The sequence below is a fragment of the Ciconia boyciana genome, chromosome 3 (genome assembly GCF_034638445.1).
Source record: "Ciconia boyciana chromosome 3, ASM3463844v1, whole genome shotgun sequence".
NCBI lineage: Eukaryota > Metazoa > Chordata > Aves > Ciconiiformes > Ciconiidae > Ciconia > Ciconia boyciana.
Window position 1 is genome coordinate 4,281,529 of NC_132936.1, and position 18,733 is coordinate 4,300,261.

At 51.3% G+C, this 18,733-nt stretch overlaps 2 protein-coding genes across 3 annotated transcripts; one reads left to right on the top strand and one right to left on the bottom strand.

The window, feature by feature from the left end:
* Window positions 1-7,004: 7,004 nt before the first annotated feature.
* On the bottom strand, window positions 7,005-7,565 carry LOC140650099 (gallinacin-14-like). Its single transcript, XM_072857985.1, has 2 exons — window positions 7,493-7,565; window positions 7,005-7,129 (listed from the first exon to the last, which is right to left on the bottom strand). The coding sequence occupies exons 1-2, from the start codon at window positions 7,563-7,565 to the stop codon at window positions 7,005-7,007; spliced, it is 198 nt and encodes a 65-aa protein (XP_072714086.1).
* A 3,256-nt stretch (window positions 7,566-10,821) lies between these two features.
* On the top strand, window positions 10,822-17,555 carry XKR5 (XK related 5). 2 transcript variants are annotated; one of them, XM_072857758.1, is made up of 7 exons: window positions 10,822-10,946; window positions 11,472-11,655; window positions 11,759-11,940; window positions 12,682-12,891; window positions 13,018-13,187; window positions 13,617-13,728; window positions 15,068-17,555. In XM_072857758.1, exons 1-7 carry the CDS (start codon window positions 10,889-10,891, stop codon window positions 16,156-16,158), a joined length of 2,007 nt encoding a protein of 668 aa, XP_072713859.1. In that variant the 5' UTR covers window positions 10,822-10,888; the 3' UTR covers window positions 16,159-17,555. The 2 variants fall into 2 exon arrangements, with proteins under 2 accessions (XP_072713859.1, XP_072713858.1); XM_072857757.1 differs by having other exon boundaries at window positions 12,682-13,187.
* The last annotated feature ends 1,178 nt before the right edge of the window (window positions 17,556-18,733 follow it).

Sequence of the window (18,733 nt, forward strand, 5' to 3'; positions counted from 1 at the left end):
TCTGTTTGTGCAACGTGTTTGGCCACAGCAGCTCACTCGTGCCATGTATCTTCTGCTTGCCGGCTGAGGCTTGGTGGTAGTTACTCTCCAGCACAATAAAAACAGCTATACAGGCTGCTGTGCTCCTGGATGGTCATTCTGTACAGCTCGCTTGGAAGCTGATGCTGTGTGATGGGATCCCTTGGGGAAATGGTACATAGTGGGGTCTGGTGGGATTTACCCAGCAGATGTCCACTCAGGTGTCCACAGAGCAGGTATCTTGCAAAGGCATGCCCCTCATTCACAACTTTTGGTCCCTGTGGCATGGAAGAAAATCATGAACCTGAAGCTATCTTGAAGCTGCTCGGTTCAGGTAGGCTTCATGGTTAGCAGGAGCAGCGCCAGTTGTCGTTACTCAATTTAACTGCTCTTTGAGCACAGAAGTATTTGCTCCTTGATGGTTGTATCTCTGCTAGGGAGCTAACCTGCACCAGGTTTATCTCCAGGCCAAAAGGCAGAGTCTAGCCATGTCCATACTATTAAATTCAGCCTCCAGCATGGACTGGCTTCACCTGAATTGCCTGCTGGGAATAGTGCCTGGTCTCTGCCAGCTTTTAGACCGCATCTGGAAATTGCAGGGAGAGTGCAAGAGCCAAGCTTGTGCCAGGGGCAGCTCTATGGCTAAATTATGGAAAGGTGTTGGGCCTAAGCTTGCCTTTGCTCTTGTAACTTGAAAAGAAAAGAGAAGAAAAAAAGTAGATTGTAATATAATGTCATCCAGTTATTTGAGGGATATGCAATGATTTCTAGCTCTAGGTATTAATTTTGCCTTCTGCAGCAATGCGCTTCAGGTTTTGATGAGGGTAGTCATGTGTATCTGAGTGTTATTAATGAACTAGCCAGTTATTTCATTTACCAAATAAATCCCAGCAGGAATTTCTCTTTAAATGCCCACAGCTCACTAGTGGGGAAGCACTGTCGCCATCTATTTTCAGAGGTTTTGTATTCATTTCTTACAAATGTGGAAAATATGTCACCATAAGAAGAAAAATAATCATCAGCTGGGATTAGGTTAAAAAGAACTGCATTAAATGGGAAGTTAGTGCTCCTTTGGAAATTCAGAAAGAGGATTAATGGGCTGTCATTAATATTACATCATTTCTGCTGTGGGAAGAGAAAATTTGGAACGTTCTCTCTATTTTGATTAAGAACATGAAAAAGATCTGCAATAGGGAATGGTAGGAAAAAAGTGAAAAAGTAAAACAGAAATCTAATAGTTATGAGTAAAAAAGGAAAAAGGAAAAGGTGGTTTGGTTTTTTTCAACTTTTGCACCAAAAACATTTCAGTACTAATTACCTGCACTATATGTAAGACATTTTAAGCCACATCTATTTATGGAAATCATTACTAGAACCACCCCAATGACGTGATGTTTTAAATCTTCTTTTTCATTTTCCCTCATGCTGGTTTTCCAGGGACCTTCCTCTTTGGTATGAGCCCTGGTCAGCTTGAACAAGAAACCGACGCTGTCAGACACGGGCAGGAGTTTGCGTTTATTCTTCTGTAGCTTCTGCTGCTGTTGGTCTACCTTTTTGAGGAGATACTGGAGCAACAGTTGCTGTCTTCGATATTTCAAGGACGAGGCGTAAGAACTGTCATGTGCTTGGATGTGCCCAATACCATACGCCTGGAAAGGACCTACAAGTCTATACCAGCTTTCCTCAGTTACTTGAGGGGTCAGACAATGCTGCTTATCATCTGTGCTTGAGCAGGGTGGTGTCACCAGGCTGAGGCACAGAGGGACAAAAGACAGGAAAGGCAGGTTTTGGGTGCCTCACGGGACCCCAAAGTGTGTCTCTGACACAGCAGCGTAAATGCACCTTCCATGTTCTGCAATGCCCATAGGCAGAGCTTGGCCACAAGCTCGGGGGCAGATATATAGGTTGTGCAGTCCTTCGTTAGAGGAGTTGATAAGTTCATCCCTGCTGTCTTACAGCACAGCCTCCTGGACCTCTGTGATATTGCCAGAGTCGAGGAGAAAGCAGTCTCTGCCTTGACAAATCTGTGGTGGCTTTTGCAGTGTGCCCTTCAGGTAGAAAAAAAAAGAGAGGAAAGCCTCCTTCTGCCTGAAGTTTCTGGTGCCCAGCAGGATTAGGCCCTGAGACCTTTTGGCAATGGGCTATCAAGAAGAGGAAGGCTGGAAGGTCGCCACTGTTTCCTTTTGGTGAGTCTTTCCATGCTCAGCCATGGATGGATTTTGATCTTCACGATGTCAGAAGCTGGTACAATGATTTCAGCAGAATGTCTTCTGATTTACACCATAATGAGGAGCAGAATACAGTCTTAAACTGTAGAAGACATTGCTCTGGTTACATTTGCCATTTTAGCTTGAATATATTTGCTCCTGATCTCTCTCCAAATGCAGAGGTTTTTATAGACCTCGAGGCTAACCTAGTTGTGGTTTCTTCGCTGCCTGCCCTGGGCTCGCTGCAGTTTCTGCACCTCCAAGAGCATGAAGCGGTAGCTTAGGTCTTGTGAGTGATGAGTCTATCAACACTCAGGTGTCACAGCTGGCACAACAGGGACTTACTGGGGTAACAATTCTGCAAAGCAAAGCCATCTGATGAGAGATGCTCCAAAGGGAAACTGAATTAATTAAATAGCTAATGAATTGAGTATGGAATGGATTTCAGCCTCCCAACAAAAGACAAAGCCCATGGAGGCTTGCATCAATGGGCACCCAACTGATAAAAGCTGAGGGATGTATGAGCAACCCCACCAGGTTGTTTCCCAGAGGTTTCTCCATGAGAAAGCTCTCAGCAGCTGAAGTCCCCTCTGTCATCTTTGCACAGGCTTTGTCATCAAGGAGGTCAGGCCATGGGCTCTTCCAAGGGCTGCACATTTTGGTTCATAGCTTATAACTGAGGAGAAAAATGGTTTACAGATTCATTGCTTGTAATTAAACACCACAGTCAGTAGCATATTGCCACTGGCCTGGCTCCAGACACTGCTCACCATCCCTCGCCTGTCTCTGGATGCTGTTTTTCCTTCTTCTTTGCAACCTCTTTACATGCCTTCTCATTGCTTCTCTTTGCCTCCTCTTCCCATGCCTTCCCTGCTGTTCAGGGAGAGCATGCAAGCCTGGGCACTATCTGTGGGCAAGTCCTCCCATTTCACCCCAGCATCCAAAATTGCAAAAGCAGGGATGTTGCAGGGGACATCCTTGCCCATCCTTTCAATACCCACGTAAGGACCTGCTGTCCATGAATTTGCCTAAACCTTTTCGGGCCTGCTGGTGTTTCCTATCAGCACAGCCTCTTGTGCCAGCAACGTCCAGAAACTCACTGCCTGCGCTCAGCAATTTTATTTTTGTTATAGCTTTTACTATCTTGCCAGGGACAGAAGAGCGTACTGAGCTACAGCTTACCACCCCTAAGTGCCCTCCTACTCCTTTCTCATCAAGGACTCCCTCAATGGCTTCCTGCTTTCCATGCATTTACTGACATTTCTACTATCAGTTCAGGTGTCTGTTGCAAAGGAATCTTCACTTTCCCTTTTAGCCCTCTTTCCTACCTGAATCTGGCCTGCCACTTTTTATGGGAGTTGCCGTTCTCCTCTGGCAGCCATTTGTTCACCACTGAGCTCTTCTCTTTGAGAGCCTCCCTTGACTTGCCCTTCATACCCTGCAGGGGTTTTTCTTAGACCTCTTTGTTTTCATTCCCAGTCAAAGCAAATATTTTACTGAGGTTTCTAGCACAGCCTTTTTAACATCTTTCAGACTGCCTGCAGGCTTCTTGCTCCTCTGGACTGCTCCTTTTGGTGCTTTTCTTTCCTCATTTTTGCTTTTTTGAGATTAAATATTCACATGTTGAATGTATTTGGTCCCACAACACGGTTAAGCCTAATTGTACTGTAGTCACTTTTACAGAGCAGCTCTCTCACAAATAACTTTTGAATTAGGTCCTTTGCATCACTCATGACCAAATCCAGGAAGGCAACTCTTCTTGTGGGTGCCAGGACTAGTTGTTCTAAGAATCGCTTTTTTACTGCAACAAAAAGTTGATCTCTGCATCTCCGAACGTCATCGACAATCACCCCTCACAACCGCTCTGCTGCATCACCTCGAGCAGGGGAATGATCTACAAAAGAGGTGACCTGCTATCTGAGTCCATCAGGGACGGTCTGTTGCTTAAACCCTTCTCTAAGGTGTTGAGAAATATTTGCAGCTAGGGTGTGTAGCAAAACACAGGTTGAAACAGGTGCACACACATGGCTCAACACGTGAGGGCCAGCTGGGTTCATGTGATATCATCTGTAGGCAAGCCAAGACTCCCTTTGCCTTCGCTCCTTCCTCTCCTACCCAGGAGACAGTGCTAATCAGGGCACGTAGCTGTGCAGGTGGTTTTGATGCTCCTCATTGTTCCTGTCCACTGGATGAGTAAAGCATGGGCTGTCCAGCTCCCCAGTCTTCTTTGGCTTCACTGAACCTCAGACTGTGAACCCTTTTCAAATGATGGAGGCATTTCCAGCTCAGTATAGCCCTGACTTACATTATCCATCTTGCCCATGGAGTGAGTCTTCCTGAGTTCTGTGAAGAAGAGATTTTTCCATGCCTGCCCCATGATAGCCATGACATGGCTATTCAGATTTCTGAGATGTGGTGGCCAGCAATCATGCTCTACACCAAAGTATCAATTGCCCCAAGTTGTTGATCACAATTAAGAATTATTTTGCATCCTATTTTGTTAATGATGCCTGCATTTATTTTCAAAGGGGATAAACAGTTTAGGACGTCAGCACAACTCCCAAGATCTTTCTCCTCCTCCTGGCTGTGGGTGACCAGGAGGCACTGACCTTGCTGAGGCTTCCCCGTTCTGCACCCCAGTTTCTTCTACAGTGCAACCTGAGTAACAATTCTTGCATACTCTGTAAGGCACTTGATTTCCTAATTGCAATTATACAACCACCGAGGAGTCTCCCTTATTATTCCTGAAAGCCTGCCCCGTGACAGAGTCACTGCAACTTTTTGGCATACCACCAAATATCTGCTTTTTGCTGTGATAATTTCTTATTCCTGAACTAAAAGGGTTAAAATTAATCCTGGGTGGAAGAGCGTGGCTTAATTACAACAGCAGGTACCTTCTGTTTCCTTGGCTGCCTCCTAAGGTGGTGCAAGCCTCAGTTCACAAGTACAAAGGACTTTCAAATCGCGAGATGAAAGGAGTGATTAAGGTTCTAATAGCACCTTTGGGCTTGGAGAGCTTATTAATGACCTTTTTCTTTGGTGGTGGCAACCTGCTATGCAATAATGTCAGCTGCAGTGCGTTTGCAGGACTAGCTGTGCCTGGAGAAGCTACAATGCCAAAAGCAGAACAGATGTCTGATGAGATTTTCTTAAGCCATCTTCCTGGGCTGAACGAATCTGAGCTCCCTGACTGTGGAGTTAATCAAACCTCCTCTTGACTTGGGCTCGGGTAGGAGATGACCTAGAAAACCTTTCCCAGGTTTTGGAGATGCCTGCCGACGAGATGTGGCTGGATATAAGATCCACGGGACCTAGGCCCTACACCTCAGAAACCAGAGGGATCAAACCACTCCTCACCAATGAATTGTAAAGCGCTTTGTGTTATTACTCATGCTTTATTAGATATTTACACAACTCAATTAGTTTGCAAACCACAGTCTCTTTGGACACAGCGAATATGGGTTAGAGGAGAGAAAAAGAGCACAGATCGCTTCAATACTGGAAGGCTGAGATATTCTGCAGAGCCTGCAAGAAAGCAGCAGAACACCCCTGAAGACTTCAGTTTCCAGCCCTTGCTGTATCACGGTAGAGGTCAAATGAGAGTTGACCAGACATCCCCTCCAGAACAGGGTCTGAATCAGCCAGATGTCCTCTGAGAAGCTGGACAGATGACCAAGCCAGGACAGCATCTTCTGAGGACACAGGATGGGAAAGGTGGAAGATAAAAGACCTTCTCTTGAGACAATTACAAGGGGATATGGGAAATAAGTAGTCTTACGGAAGAGAAAAGGGGTCCTACAGGGAAGATGGGGAAACGAAGGTTATATTTCACATTTACCCATCTGTTCAGGAAAGACAGCCATCCTGTATGGAGAAGGTGGGCAAGTTAACAGACACTAACCAAGATATTTCTAAATATTTCATTAGCAGGATCAACTCAGTGCGCCAGGGGAGAGAGAAGGTCTGGACAGGGGACCTGGGACCTCACCGTGCAGGACCTGGCTGGTGGGGATGAAGGCAGAGAAAGAAATCACAGGCAGGGACAGGGTGGGAGAGACAGCAGTGGTGTCCCTGCCCTGCACCCCTTTGGCATGTGGTGGGGGGAAAGGGCAATGCAGAAGTCCAAGAGCTGGAGGAAGGTCCCAGGGGGCTGCACATGTCAGATCTGAGCCTTGCCTAGCACCAGCCCTCCACATCTCACCCCTCCATGGGTTCCACCAAGGTGAAGCAGCAGGGCCATAACAAGGAGCCCCTTCCCAACTAAACTTCTTCAGTGGTTGGAAATCAGCCTTGTGCTCTCCCCTTGGGACGCCACCATGAGGGCTCCCAAGGGGAGAGCCATGGGGGCTCCATGGATGGCTACCACAGGAGAGCATATGGAATGGGTGAGGTCTGCTGTGATATCTCAGCATCCCATAGGACACATCACTCTCTCCCTCAACACGAGGAGGAAGTTTGCCTGATTCCCACCACAAACCACCCTTGGCAGGGAGAGGAGAGGGACAGCCCTGTTTCAGGCTACCAGTTCAACCCTGCCTTGATGACAGTGGAGGGACAGGGTCCAGTGGATGAGGAGGTGCCACACAGCGATTTCCCAGCTGCTGTTACACGGGTGAAGAGCAGACACATGGCCACATGCAAAAGTAACTTCCACCAGCTCTGAGGAAAGACAGCATCAAAACCAACACATACCCATGTAAAGAAGGAGAAGTCTACACTACCGCTTCTACTGCTACTGATGCTACCGACGCTACCAGCCCCTGCATGGACTGCGGAGGGTCACCACAAGGACCTGCAGCACTTTGCCAGTCCGTTGTAGCAGGTACCGGTGGGTCTCTTAAACAAGGGACACATCAGGAACGAACACTTGCCCTTGGTCTTCCGACACGTCACAGTGTCTGACACTGTAATTGAGAAAAAGAGCCGGTAAGCATCTTTCTTTGGATTTGCACCATGAAGAAAGCCTGTCCCCATGTTCGCAACAGCTCGGTCTGCAGAGAGCTCAAGTGGCATCTCAGGGAGATTATCAACCTGCTGTTGAGTTTTGCTGCGATGTCTGAAAGCATTCATGAGTTCTGCAAACTGTGATGCTCTCTCCCCTTAGCATTGAAACGGCTAACTGGAGTTTGACTACTCAGTGCTAGGCAGGCAGGTTCAATGCCAAGTATCCCATCAGCTGTGCACATATGCCAAGTTCATTCCTCATTTACAGAATCACTCCCTCTTTCCCAAACACAAAAATGCCCGTTGGTTGTATTTACACTTACCTGCAGCAGCCTGGGACACCGCCGGGAGAAGAAGAAGAAGCAGGAAGAGTATCTTTGTGGCTTTGGTTGACATTGTGGAGCTCCACCACAAAGCTGCTGAGACCAAGAGACACTGCAAGGGGAAGGAATTAACCTGTATTTATAAGGCTTTGATGAACGCTTTCTGCAGGGATTTAGCAATCGTATTTGGATCCAAATAACACATTTAAAAAGGATGCATGTTGTAACCTCTAATTACAAACTCTTGTGTGGATAGATACCATGACATGTCCCCACTCTGAAAGGAATTATCCTCTTGACACCAACACCTGCTGGCTCCCATGTCCTGATCCAAAGCACCACCTCCTCCATGAATAGCACAGACAGGCAGATATTTCAGCAACCATTTAGCCAGAGCAATGACCACATGCACAAGGCCCAGTTCACTTCAAGGTATTCGCACACTCAGATCTCCATCAGATGCATCTTTGCCTCCAGAAATTCAGATTTTACACAGAAAAGAATATTTGTTCCCATTTTAAGACCCAAAAAAAGATTGCCCAAAGCCACATAAGGACTGAATTCAGAATCAGTCCCACCAAGATGTTATACCTCTCTGTGTGCAGCTCCAGCAGCACAGCTAAGAGGTCTCTGCAACTCCTTGTGCTCCCACTGCAAGAGAGGGTTAAAATATGAGAAGGTACAGCAGAGAGTCCCCAAAAATCACTTGAAGGTTGGAGAAACAGCTTTGCATGGAGGAGCTGGAGGACCTTCATTTGCTAAGCTGGCTAAATAAAATATGGAGAGGTGACTTCACCATCCTCTGGATGTAGCTTCACTGGAGACTTGAGGGGGGGTTTAGCAAGAGAGGCTCCTGGGCGCTGAAATCCAGCAGAGAAAAGCGCAGCCAAACCACTGGCTGGAAGGCAGCCAGAGCAACCGGGAGCTGGCAAACTGGGGAGGGTGTCCAGCTCTGGGAGTATCTTCTGGAAGGCTTTCTGGCTTTCTCCTTCTCTGGTTAGCATTGTTTCTGGGTGGTAATGGCATGTCTTGTGTGGCATGGGAATTTATTCCTGGCTTGGAACAAAGCCTTTGGGCGGGAGGAGGGACCCATTTTGTCATCAGTCACTTTGAGACTGAGAAAAGACAGTTGAGGCTCCTCAAGGTGGCTCCTTCCCGGGAATGATGACGATGGAGGGCAGGGGGGATGACACGATGAGGTTCACATGTCTTCTGTGGGTGACAAGAAGGGTCATGCCACATTGCAGCCTTGCAACTTCCCCACTGCTGGATTTGCAGGCGAAGATGGTTCTTCAACAGCCCACCCTCAGCTTTGGAAGAGGCTTTGGTGCCCATTAGAGGCTTAGTTGTGCTTTGCACGCAGAAAGTTAGTTGGGTTTTCTAGGAATGAGCCATTTGGCAGCCATGGAATTTGTTGCATTATAAACTGTGGAGGACAAGGCTCTGAGACAACCAAGACTGAGCTTCACTTGGCTCCAGAGCCCTGTTTACACCCCTAGCTTTATTAAAATGCTTTGCTGGAGCTGGGCCCAACAGCTCAATGTTGTTAATTAATGAAACACTTTGCTGAACACGGACGTGGCAGCAGGACAAGAGGAAAAGTAGGCTATCCCTTCCAGCCGTGACTTTTGTAACCCACTGGTCACCAAATCCAAACACTGGAATTGAGGTTGCAAAGATCAAAGTTCTTAAATGTGCTCAGTAAAAACCAGTGCTGGAGACCAAGGAGAGACCCTGGTGGTGCTCCCTCGAGGAGGGACAATCAGATGATGACATCTCTGAGCAGTTTGGCTCCCCAACCAGCAGCACATCCACGGCCCTGAGCCCACACAGGATATTTGGTTCACTGCTCACATGCAAATATTGAAGAGGGGAGTTACAGAGCATGGCAGGGACAGGCATAATGCACTGGGGACCAATAGAGAACCCTGGAAACGGAGCTTTCATATTTCAAGAAGTCCGGGACTCAGCTGAATGGGTGAGAAATTTTCCTCCTGCTAAGCAACAGAGTCCAGGCTTAGTTCCCAGGGTTGCAAAGAAACTCGCTAAAATTTCAAAAAAACAACAGTAAATGCATGAAAGCCCCCAAACACACGTACATCCCGACAGTCCAGCTGATGTGCAAACGTTTGGGAGCTTCCTGCATGATTTTGCAAAAGCAATGACAAAACCTTAGATGATATTTAGACTTAATTATAACAGCCCGTCGTGGCCTTTCCTGAGGATTTATTTTCTAGAAAGCATGCGCTTTCTCAGGGGATGGATTCTGCAGGGCTGGAGATCAGGAAGAGAAGCAGGTAGGACACGTCTCTGCACACACAAGGGCACCTGCAACCACCAACGGTTGAGATCACATTTTACAAAGGTTTCATTTCTTGGGGGGGGGGGGAACACGTGAATTAATTTATGGCTCCGTGCACACCATGTCCCGGCTGCCACCTAGTGATCATCCCTGCGGTGGACGCACATCAGTTGGGCATCGCACGAGGGGACATCGGGACGCACTTGTGGAAGTGCACAGCAACCTGGGGGACATTGGGGTGGGCTTGGGCTTGTGCAAGTGCACAAGAACCCGGGGACATCGGGACAGACTTGTGCAAATAGACGACAACATGGGGGATATTGGGACAGGCTTGTGCGAGCGCACAACAACCTGGGGGACATCAGGATGCACTTGTGCGAGTGCACAAGAACCCAGGGACATCAGGATGCACTTATGCAAGTGTACAACAACCTGGGGGACATCAGGGTGGGCTTGTGGAAGTGCACAGGAACCCAGGGACATCAGGACAGACTTGTGCAAGTGCACAACAACCTGAGGGACATCAGGACGCACTTGTGCAAGAGCACAAGAACCCAGGGACATCAGGAAGCACTTGTGGAAGTGCACAACAACCTGGGGGACACCAGGATGGACTTGTGGAAGTGCACAAGAACCCAGGGACATCAGGATGCACTTGTGCAAGTGCACAACAACCTGGGGGACATCAGGACGCGCTTGTGGAAGCGCACAGGAACCCAGGGACATCAGGATGCACTTCTGGAAGTGCACAACAACCTGGGGAACACCAGGATGGACTTGTGCAAGTAGACGACAACGTGGGAGACATTAGGACGGGCTTGTGCCCATGCACAGTAACCCCAGGGGTCTGGGGCCGGTGCAACCACCGCCGCTCTGCGCTGCCGCAAAACCCCGAGGAGCCCGCGTGACGCAAGCAACGTGACGTAACATTGCCCGGCGGGAGAGAAGCGCGGCGGCGGGGCGGGGGGAGGCACTTGGGGCCGGGCCGGGGCGGGCGGGGAGGGATCGGCGCCGGCGGCTCCTTCCTCCTCCTCCTCCTCCTCCTCCTCCTGCGCCGTGGTGCTGCTGCTGCCGCCGCGGAAGGGGCGCGCAGGATGCGCGGGGCCTTCCCGGGGCTCTGCTTGGCGCTGCTGGCGGCGGAGCGCGGAGCGCGTGAGTGAGCGCGCAGGATGCGCGGGGGGGAGGGGGGGGGGAGTGGGACTGCGCGGGGCTGCGCGCAGGCGGAGGGGGGTGCAGCCCCGCTGCAGCCGCCCCCGTGTCCTGGGTCACCGCGGAGGGGAAGATGCGCGGTGCTCATGGACGGCAGCCCCCCGGGCGCGGGCTTTCCGCATCCGCGTACGTCCCAGCCATTTTCTTTTGAAATAATTAAAAAATATGTATATAATTTGGAAAAAAAAAAAGAAATTTTTGTTATTATATTTTTTTATGTATTTACTCGGGGCATGAGCCCTCGTCCGAGCGCTTTTTATCAAAGCCCTTCTTTGGGCCGGGCCCCTCGGTGGCGATGGCTGTGCCGCGGCTGACAAGCCACCGAGAGCCGGCAGCTGGAGATAAGACGGGGACAAGGGCTGCAAACCCCCTGGGCGGCGGGGAGTTGAATTTGGGGCGGGTTGTGGGTAGCACCTTTCCGTTGCTGGCTGTGGCATCCCTCAGCGGTGCGTCTCTGCCGTTCTCCAGGGCTCTGCGCCATCATCCACTACCTTGTCCGTGGGCAGCTGGGCTGGTTCGGGCTGACCGTCGCCTGCCTGGTGCCCGGCTACGCGGCTCAGCTCCTCAGCATCCTCTGGTTCAGGGCGGATGGCCGCCCACGCAGCTGCTGGCTCCTGGTGCTCCACCTCCTGCAGTTGGGCCTCTGGAAGCGGTGAGAGATGCTCCGCATGTTCCATCCAGCCCCCCCCCAACGCGGGCGCAGTCCCAAACCTGCCAAAACCGGGGCGGACATCCCGTCATGGTGACTCTTGCAGGTACTGGGATGTTTTGCGGATGGCGGCAAAGGCGGGCGGCAGCGCCCATGCCGGGGAGGTGCTGATGCAGCACGGGGACGTGTGTGTGCTGCGGCTGCTGGAAGCCCTGCTGCAGACCCTGCCTCACCTGCTGCTGCAGGCCTACGTCGTCGTGGCAGTCGACCCAGCAGGCTTCGTTCCCGGTGAGCAGGGAGTTTCCAGGAGGATGCTTCGAGTTGCAGAAGGGTGATGCATTTGGGTGGGGGACGCATGTGCCCACCTGGCAGGGTGCAGGGCCAGGCTCTGGATGGAGGAGCACGCTGCAAAGGAGCTGGGAAGCCCCAATGCAAAGCAGAGCAGGGACAAATGTGGCTTAAAGACCTGCTGTGGTTGAACCCAGAGGAGTCTCTGAGCTACCCATGCCTTCAGCTGGCTGATACAATCAGTCCCCCGTACAGGGGACGTCCATGGCAGACAGCGCCTTGGTTGGGTTTGAACCCAGCTCATGTTCCTACTGATGGTCCAGCCCTCATCACAGCGCGATGCTGAGCATTTAGGGGTTTGGGGCTGCTCTGTAGAACAGGTGGACTTTCAGGTGTGCAAAGGGAGACGTTGGGGTGTGGAGTCACGGCGTGCGCAAGGTCGCACTCAAGCCGGTGCCAGTCTCTGGTCCAGTCGCAGCGACCAGAGGCGGATCTGCCCTGCTGCTGCAGAGCTCTGCCCGTGGGAGAGAGCGGTCAGAGGATTTAAGCAGGGAGGTGCCGAGCTTGCAAAGGAAACCGGATTCAGCAGGAATTGGTTGAGATACTCCTGTTGGCAGGACAGCGGGGTGTCTGACTTGTATCAGGGTGCCGTGCTACCAACAGCTCCTTAGCATTGAGATATGGTCCTACAACGCGGTCGGGCGTCCTTCAGAGCACCTGACTGCCCCTGTCCCCATGCAGGTGTCAGCGCAGGGCTGTCCCTGCTCTCCCTCGCTTGGGCTTTGGTCTCCTACAGCCGCTTTGCCTGCCTGCTGAAACCCGGTCACCTCTGCCCGCCGGCCGCGGCCATCCTCTGCCTGCTGCTCTGGAGGACGGGGATGCTGGGAACCAGGGTCCTGGCCCTGGTGCTCTTTGCCAGGCTGTATTCCTGCTGGGTTTTTGCTGTGGCAGGTAAGACCCGTGATCATCTTCCTCATGTCCCATCCCCCTGTCAGCCACAGGGATACTCCTGGTGCTGGAGCGCTCTGCAGCCTCCCCCAGGAACGGCTTTGCCCTTTCAGTCCCTTCCCCTTGCAGGTGTCCACTGGTTGCTCATGGCCTTCTGGCTGGTGGCCCAGCAGACGGACATCGTGGCCCAGCCCTGCCGCTGGAGGCTGTTCAATTGCCTGGTGGGAGCTGTGTACATCTTCTGCTACGTTAATGTCCGGCCCGGTCCCTCCAAGCACAGGGTGGCCGTCTTTTATGCAGTAAGTACCCAGGATACTCAGTATTCCACATGGATGCAGCTGCTGGGGAGAAGCAGTAGCTTCAGACTCTCCCTTCTCATCTCTGACATCACCACTTGATAAAAACCCAGCATTTCCCATGTCCTGACAAAGCCACGTGGTCACCAAGGTGGATGCACCTTCTGCGCTGGCTTTGTTTTCTTAGCAGCAACCATGCAATGTCTTAAAAACACCAGAGCGGCTGTGCTGCTCTGCCAGAGTTATTTGTCATGGTAAAAAAAGGTCAAGACCTTGCAGAAAGTTCAGTTCAGCAACCCTTATGTTTTAAGTGATAAGTTAGGTGCAAAATAAATCAGCAAAATCTAGAAACTGGGTGTTTTCTGTCATTGGAAGCATGTCTGAAGCCATCAGAAGGACAAAAGTGACAACTCTCTTCCCTCTGCTCTGCAGATAATGCTGATGGAAAACACCCTCCTGCTGCTGCTGGCCACCCGGTTCCTGCAGGCAGAGCTGAGGAACAGCCTGTGCGTGACCGGGGCCGTCATGTCAGGGTCTGTAATAGGTAAGAGCTGCTGGTTTTTAGAGCCTGGATTGCATGTTTCGAGAGTAGCATGAGAAAGTGAGCATCATCGGTTATTTTAGTTGCATCAAACTATTTGCTTTATTTCTTCCAGCTTAAGCGTCTGAATGTATTTGATAATACGTAAATCCACCTTGAGTTTCATTTCTTTATCGTTTCTTAAAAGCCCATCCCTGAAGAGGGAGGCTTGCAGAAATGATCGAGGTGTCACCAAATGGCTCGGGTACCGCTGCCAAATATAATATATGCAATTTTGAAGCACATCTGTTTGTGCTTTCTGTGATCGTGGTGCTTGGTGATCAGCGCAGGCAGTGGTAGAACAGGGGATCACTGCAAGGAAATATTTTCATTTGAGCATATAACTGATGGTTTATGAAGGTGGCTTGTGATTGATCAGCCATCACTGGGTATGTTTTGGAAGTACACTGGTGTGGGACCAGGCAGAACTACAGCACCTTCCTCCCACCTTGTTTTCTTTCAAAGACCAGCGCTGCTTCTGTAAATGGAAAAGCTTTTTGTGTTCATGGGGAGGATTTTTTGGTATGTGATGGAGAAGCTACTCCATACCTTGCCCATACCATGCCTTACTCCATACCCTGCCCATAAAGCAAGCAGCAGCTATGCCCAGCTGGTGCATTTAATTCCTTAAAGCTTTAATGCACAGCTCAGCTGAAGGAGGGGAGAGGTCGTATGATGCTTGCAAACAGCCCGTCAGCACCTCTATTTGCAAAACTGGCACCGGGCAAGGATGGGAGTTGCTGTTTGCTGGGTGAGGTCCCCACCAGGCTCATGTTTTCCCAGTGGGATGGAGGCAGAGGGAAGCTGTAACGCCTGCATGCCGGGCTTTGTGCATCTCCCCAGACCGGCTACATGCAGATCAACCATGTTCAAGAACGGGCTGGAAACGGAGCAATTCCTCTGGCCTCGGATGAGTTTAGGAGAAAAGTAGGAAGGTATCTTAAAAACCTGCTGGTGTCTCATTTAATGGCTAGAGGACGGGGATGCTGCGAGATGGGAAGGATTCCTGCATCACACACTGCCCTGTGCCCTGTCTGCTGGTGCCTATCAGTCCGCAAATCAATCCAGGTGAAATTTGGTCTTGAGAGTGTGCTCGGCACTCCCTTTCCCGAAAGCTGCTCGAGTGGGATTCTTGCATCCTTAAAAATGCTTGAAAGAAATGCTGCTCGGACACCTGATGCCCAGCAGCATCTCTGCAAAGGGCCTGTTGATCTGGAGGTGGCAGCGAGGTCTGGTCTCTCCTCCACACCTCACCAAAACGCTGCTGGGACCTGTCCCTTGATACCTTTCTGCTCTTTTTCAGGTGCCGCAGCTCTGGTGGTTTATTACAGCCTGCTCCATCCCAAGTCCACAGAGATCTGGCAGGGCTTCCTGGAGACAACCTGCAGTGCTGCAGCTGCCGATGATGATGATGAGGTTGCTGGAGATGGCTCCCAAGCAGGGCAGAGTTTGGGAATTTCAGGAGACGGAGAGTCCTTGGCGGGGGAAGGGACCACGGCAGATCCCAAAAATGGGAACAGCTCATCGCTCCTGCAATTCAGAGGGTGTTTGGAGGACAGCTGGACAAACCATCACCACTGGCTGCTGGTAAAGCTGGCCTTGAAGACAGGAGATATGTCCATCATCAACGCAGCTTTTGGAGATGGTGGCATGGGAGAGGTTTACCCTGGAGGATGGATGATGGGGAAACCTGCCGGTGTTGAGCCTGGGGCACACGTTTCCCTCTCCACGAGGGAAATCGGTCCTCAGGGTGTTGACTCTGGTCTGACTGATGAGAACTTGCTGGCGGTGGGGAATGGAGGAGGTGGCAAACCCAGTGCTGGCGCTGCGAGAACGGCATGGGAGGATGGAGCAGGGCAGGAGCCTGGTTTTCACCCGGCCGTATCCTTTCCCAGCAGCTTCTCCGCGGATCCGGCCGAGGGCTCCTCCGTGTATTTCAGCGTAAGCACGGGAGGCATCGCCTCACCCGGCACGGGGACAGCCACAGCTACGTGCGTGGCCCTGGTGCAAAGGAGCAGCGAAGCTCAGCCTCCTCCAGGCTGCCTGGGAGGAGGAGGAAGAGGGGATTTATCCCCTGAGATGGCGAGCATCAGCCCAATCCTGGGCGCTTGTGCCCACAAGCATCTGCGGACCAGCTCTTCCCTCAGCAGCACAGGCGGCTGTGGGGTGGCAGGTCCCCGCAAAGAGGGCTCGGAGCCCATGGGGCCGGAGGGTGCCCTCATGGGGTGGCATCGCCTTTGGGACACCCACCCTTGTGGCACACAGGGGACTGTCGTGAGGAGCAAGCTGAGGCCACCGTGCTTCACCTCCACTCCCAAGACCGACCCTAGATGCCCACAGCGAGGACTGGGGGAGCTGGGAGAGGGGACAGACCTGTCTGGGTTGCTGGAGTGACCCTGTAAATTGCTGCACCATCACCTTGGGTCAGCATTGGGGTGACTGCCTCGTCAATAGGGTATGGCAGGAGGTGGTGGGATGTTAATGCTGGCCATGAAGACTCCCCATGGTGCCCCTGCCGCCGGGCAGATGTGGTCCTCCATCGCTAAGACATCACCTTCCCTCCCGGTGCATCTTCTGTTTGCAGTTTTGGAGAGCTTCAAAGGTCTTAAAAAGCCTTAAAAGTCCAGGTTTAGGTATTTATTAAACTTACTTATGTTACGGTCCTGCTAGGCAGCTGGAGCATGCTGCATTTGATATATTTGTGACGATGTCTTGAAGCGTGTCCTTTAACAAGTGCCTGTACAAGCTGCTGGCCGGTCCCAGCGTGGAGATCTGGCTGCTATCTCCAGGTGCTGCAATCCTGGCCAAAGCAGGAGTCTTCTCAGGACAAATAAGTGCCTCAACCAGAAAAATAATGACTTTTACTCTCAGATGCCCTTCCTTATGTGTAGAATAAGCCCTAAAGTAAGGCTCAGCGGTGCTTGATTTATTTTTCCCCCACCAGGTTCATCTTGAGAGTTTTACCAACTCCATTTGCTGGGGCCACATAGGAGCCCAGACCCTCTTCATACTGCAAACCACAACCTCAGGACCCTGAATTATACCCAAAAGCATGTCCTGCTTGCTTGCTTACTGTCCCATTTCCTCAGGTGACCTTTTCTGCCCAGCCTCTTCCTTGCCCCCTTCCACCCAGCCATAGATAATCCAGATCCAGCTGGATGCACCCTCCTAAATTTAGCCTCAAGCCTAATCTCAAAACAGATCCACATACTCCTGCCACCATAAAATCCCCATTGCAGGCAGGGTTTATTTATATCGGGAACTAAAAGCTTCAGTACTGTGGTCTCAGAAATAGCTAATGCTTCCAGCCGGGCTGGCTGGACATGGGTTTGTGCCCAGGACATGGCTTGACATGTTGACTGAGATCTGGTCAGCTGGGTTCACCAGCGAGCTCGTGGGTGCCAGCTGGTGCACATCTGGCCATGTCCTCCAGCTGTTGTCCTGCTGTGGGCAGGACTCCGGTGGTGCCACAGGGCAGGAAAGGCAGCAGGAAGGACAGGCATGCAATGAAGTATTAAAAAAAGCATCCATGTAGCATTCACTGCTCAGGATTGACCCAGCCAGATGTTTCTTCAAGCTGTTCTGGGCACTGAAAACCCAGCTGGTGCCAGTTTTGGAGTGAAGCAGCTTTCCAACACGGTGAAAGCTCCATGTCTCCATTCGGACCCCAGCACCGTCGTGCTGTGGCTGTGCTCTGCAGGGAGGAAGCAGTTGCAGCAGCTTTTCCAGAGTCCTCCTCACCATGTGCATCACACAGAAGGCAGCAGAGCTGCCGTGGCATTATGGAAATTTTTATCTAGTTTGTTTTTCTACCTTTGATAATATATAATGATGCTTTAAAAAAACAAACCAGCCTTTGCTGTGTCTGTGTCTCATGTTGAGGGTTCACATAAGCATGGAGAGGTCCTCTCTGGACCTTGCTGTAGGGGATGCTGGACCTCGATCTCCTGCTGCTTTGCAAGCGAACCGCTGTGCGGCTTCCTGGCTGGATGTGACCTCACCTCTTCCTGTCTCCTTTGCAACTCCGTTCTCCTGCTTTCTTAGATTTTCTACCCAGTCCAGTTCTACCCACCCCCAATCCAGCTGTTTGTTTAATTGAGCAGGGTTTTTCCCTTTCTCCAGCTGGAGGGTGTGCAAAGATAGGACACAGATAGGAACGGGCACAGGACTCCACATCTCCTCCTTTCTCTTTTCCCCACACTTTTCTCCTGCAGCCCCAGGACGAGTTGCCTGTCAGGATTTTGAAGAAGGGTCTGCATCCAGCATCCTTCTAGCTGGGGCCACCTCAGTCTGCAGGACCTGGGCACTTCGATGTGGCATGCAGATAGCAGTGGGTTGGGCGAGTGTGGTTGCTGCGGGCAAGTAGCAGCTCAGGAGGAGTGGAGATGGCAAGCTGGGACGTTGGCAGCCCTTTGCAGTGGGGATGCAGACTTTTACTGGCTAAATTTGTGTGCCAGGCAGTGGATGCTGGCAGGAAGGATTGGTTATGTCTTCCCCGTCCCATTCCCTCTTGCCAGAGTGGGAACCTGGGTTCACTTGGGGGGGTGGCTGGTGGCAGCTGCCCTTGTCCCCCAGCCCCTGACCCAGAGCAGGGTGAGTGATGCTGAATCCGGCCGTGGTGCCTGCTCCCCCTGTCCCCAGCCCCGGACCATGGGCCTGTTTTGGCTGTAACTGCAAAAATTGATAAGGGTCATGAAATGGTTGGGAGGGCTGTATCCTACAGCTTAATGCTAGCTTTGTGGTGGCATGGGCTAACTGGAGATGGTAAAGGTCCAACAGCACTGAGCAGCCATCGTGTAACTATCCCATGGACCAGTCGGAAAAGAAAATATGTCCAAACAGACAATTTTAAGAAAGTAGAGAAATACTTTTGGGCACAGGAGACAGGCGTGCCCAAGGACTTTCATTTCTCAGAGCACATCCCCAATGCACAGAGGGCCTGGAGGTGCACCATGAGCTGACACCTCTG

Coding starts and splice junctions, on each gene's coding strand:
- XKR5 (XM_072857757.1), top strand. CDS start 10,889: ATGCGCGGGGCCTTCCCGGGGCTCTGCTTGGCGCTGCTGGCGGCGGAG. Junction 11,656..11,758: donor CAGTTGGGCCTCTGGAAGCG/GTGAGAGATGCT, acceptor TGACTCTTGCAG/GTACTGGGATGTTTTGCGGA. Junction 13,188..13,616: donor GGGTGGCCGTCTTTTATGCA/GTAAGTACCCAG, acceptor TCTGCTCTGCAG/ATAATGCTGATGGAAAACAC.
- LOC140650099 (XM_072857985.1), bottom strand. CDS start 7,565: ATGTCAACCAAAGCCACAAAGATACTCTTCCTGCTTCTTCTTCTTCTC. Junction 7,130..7,492: donor GGTGTCCCAGGCTGCTGCAG/GTAAGTGTAAAT, acceptor TCTCAATTACAG/TGTCAGACACTGTGACGTGT.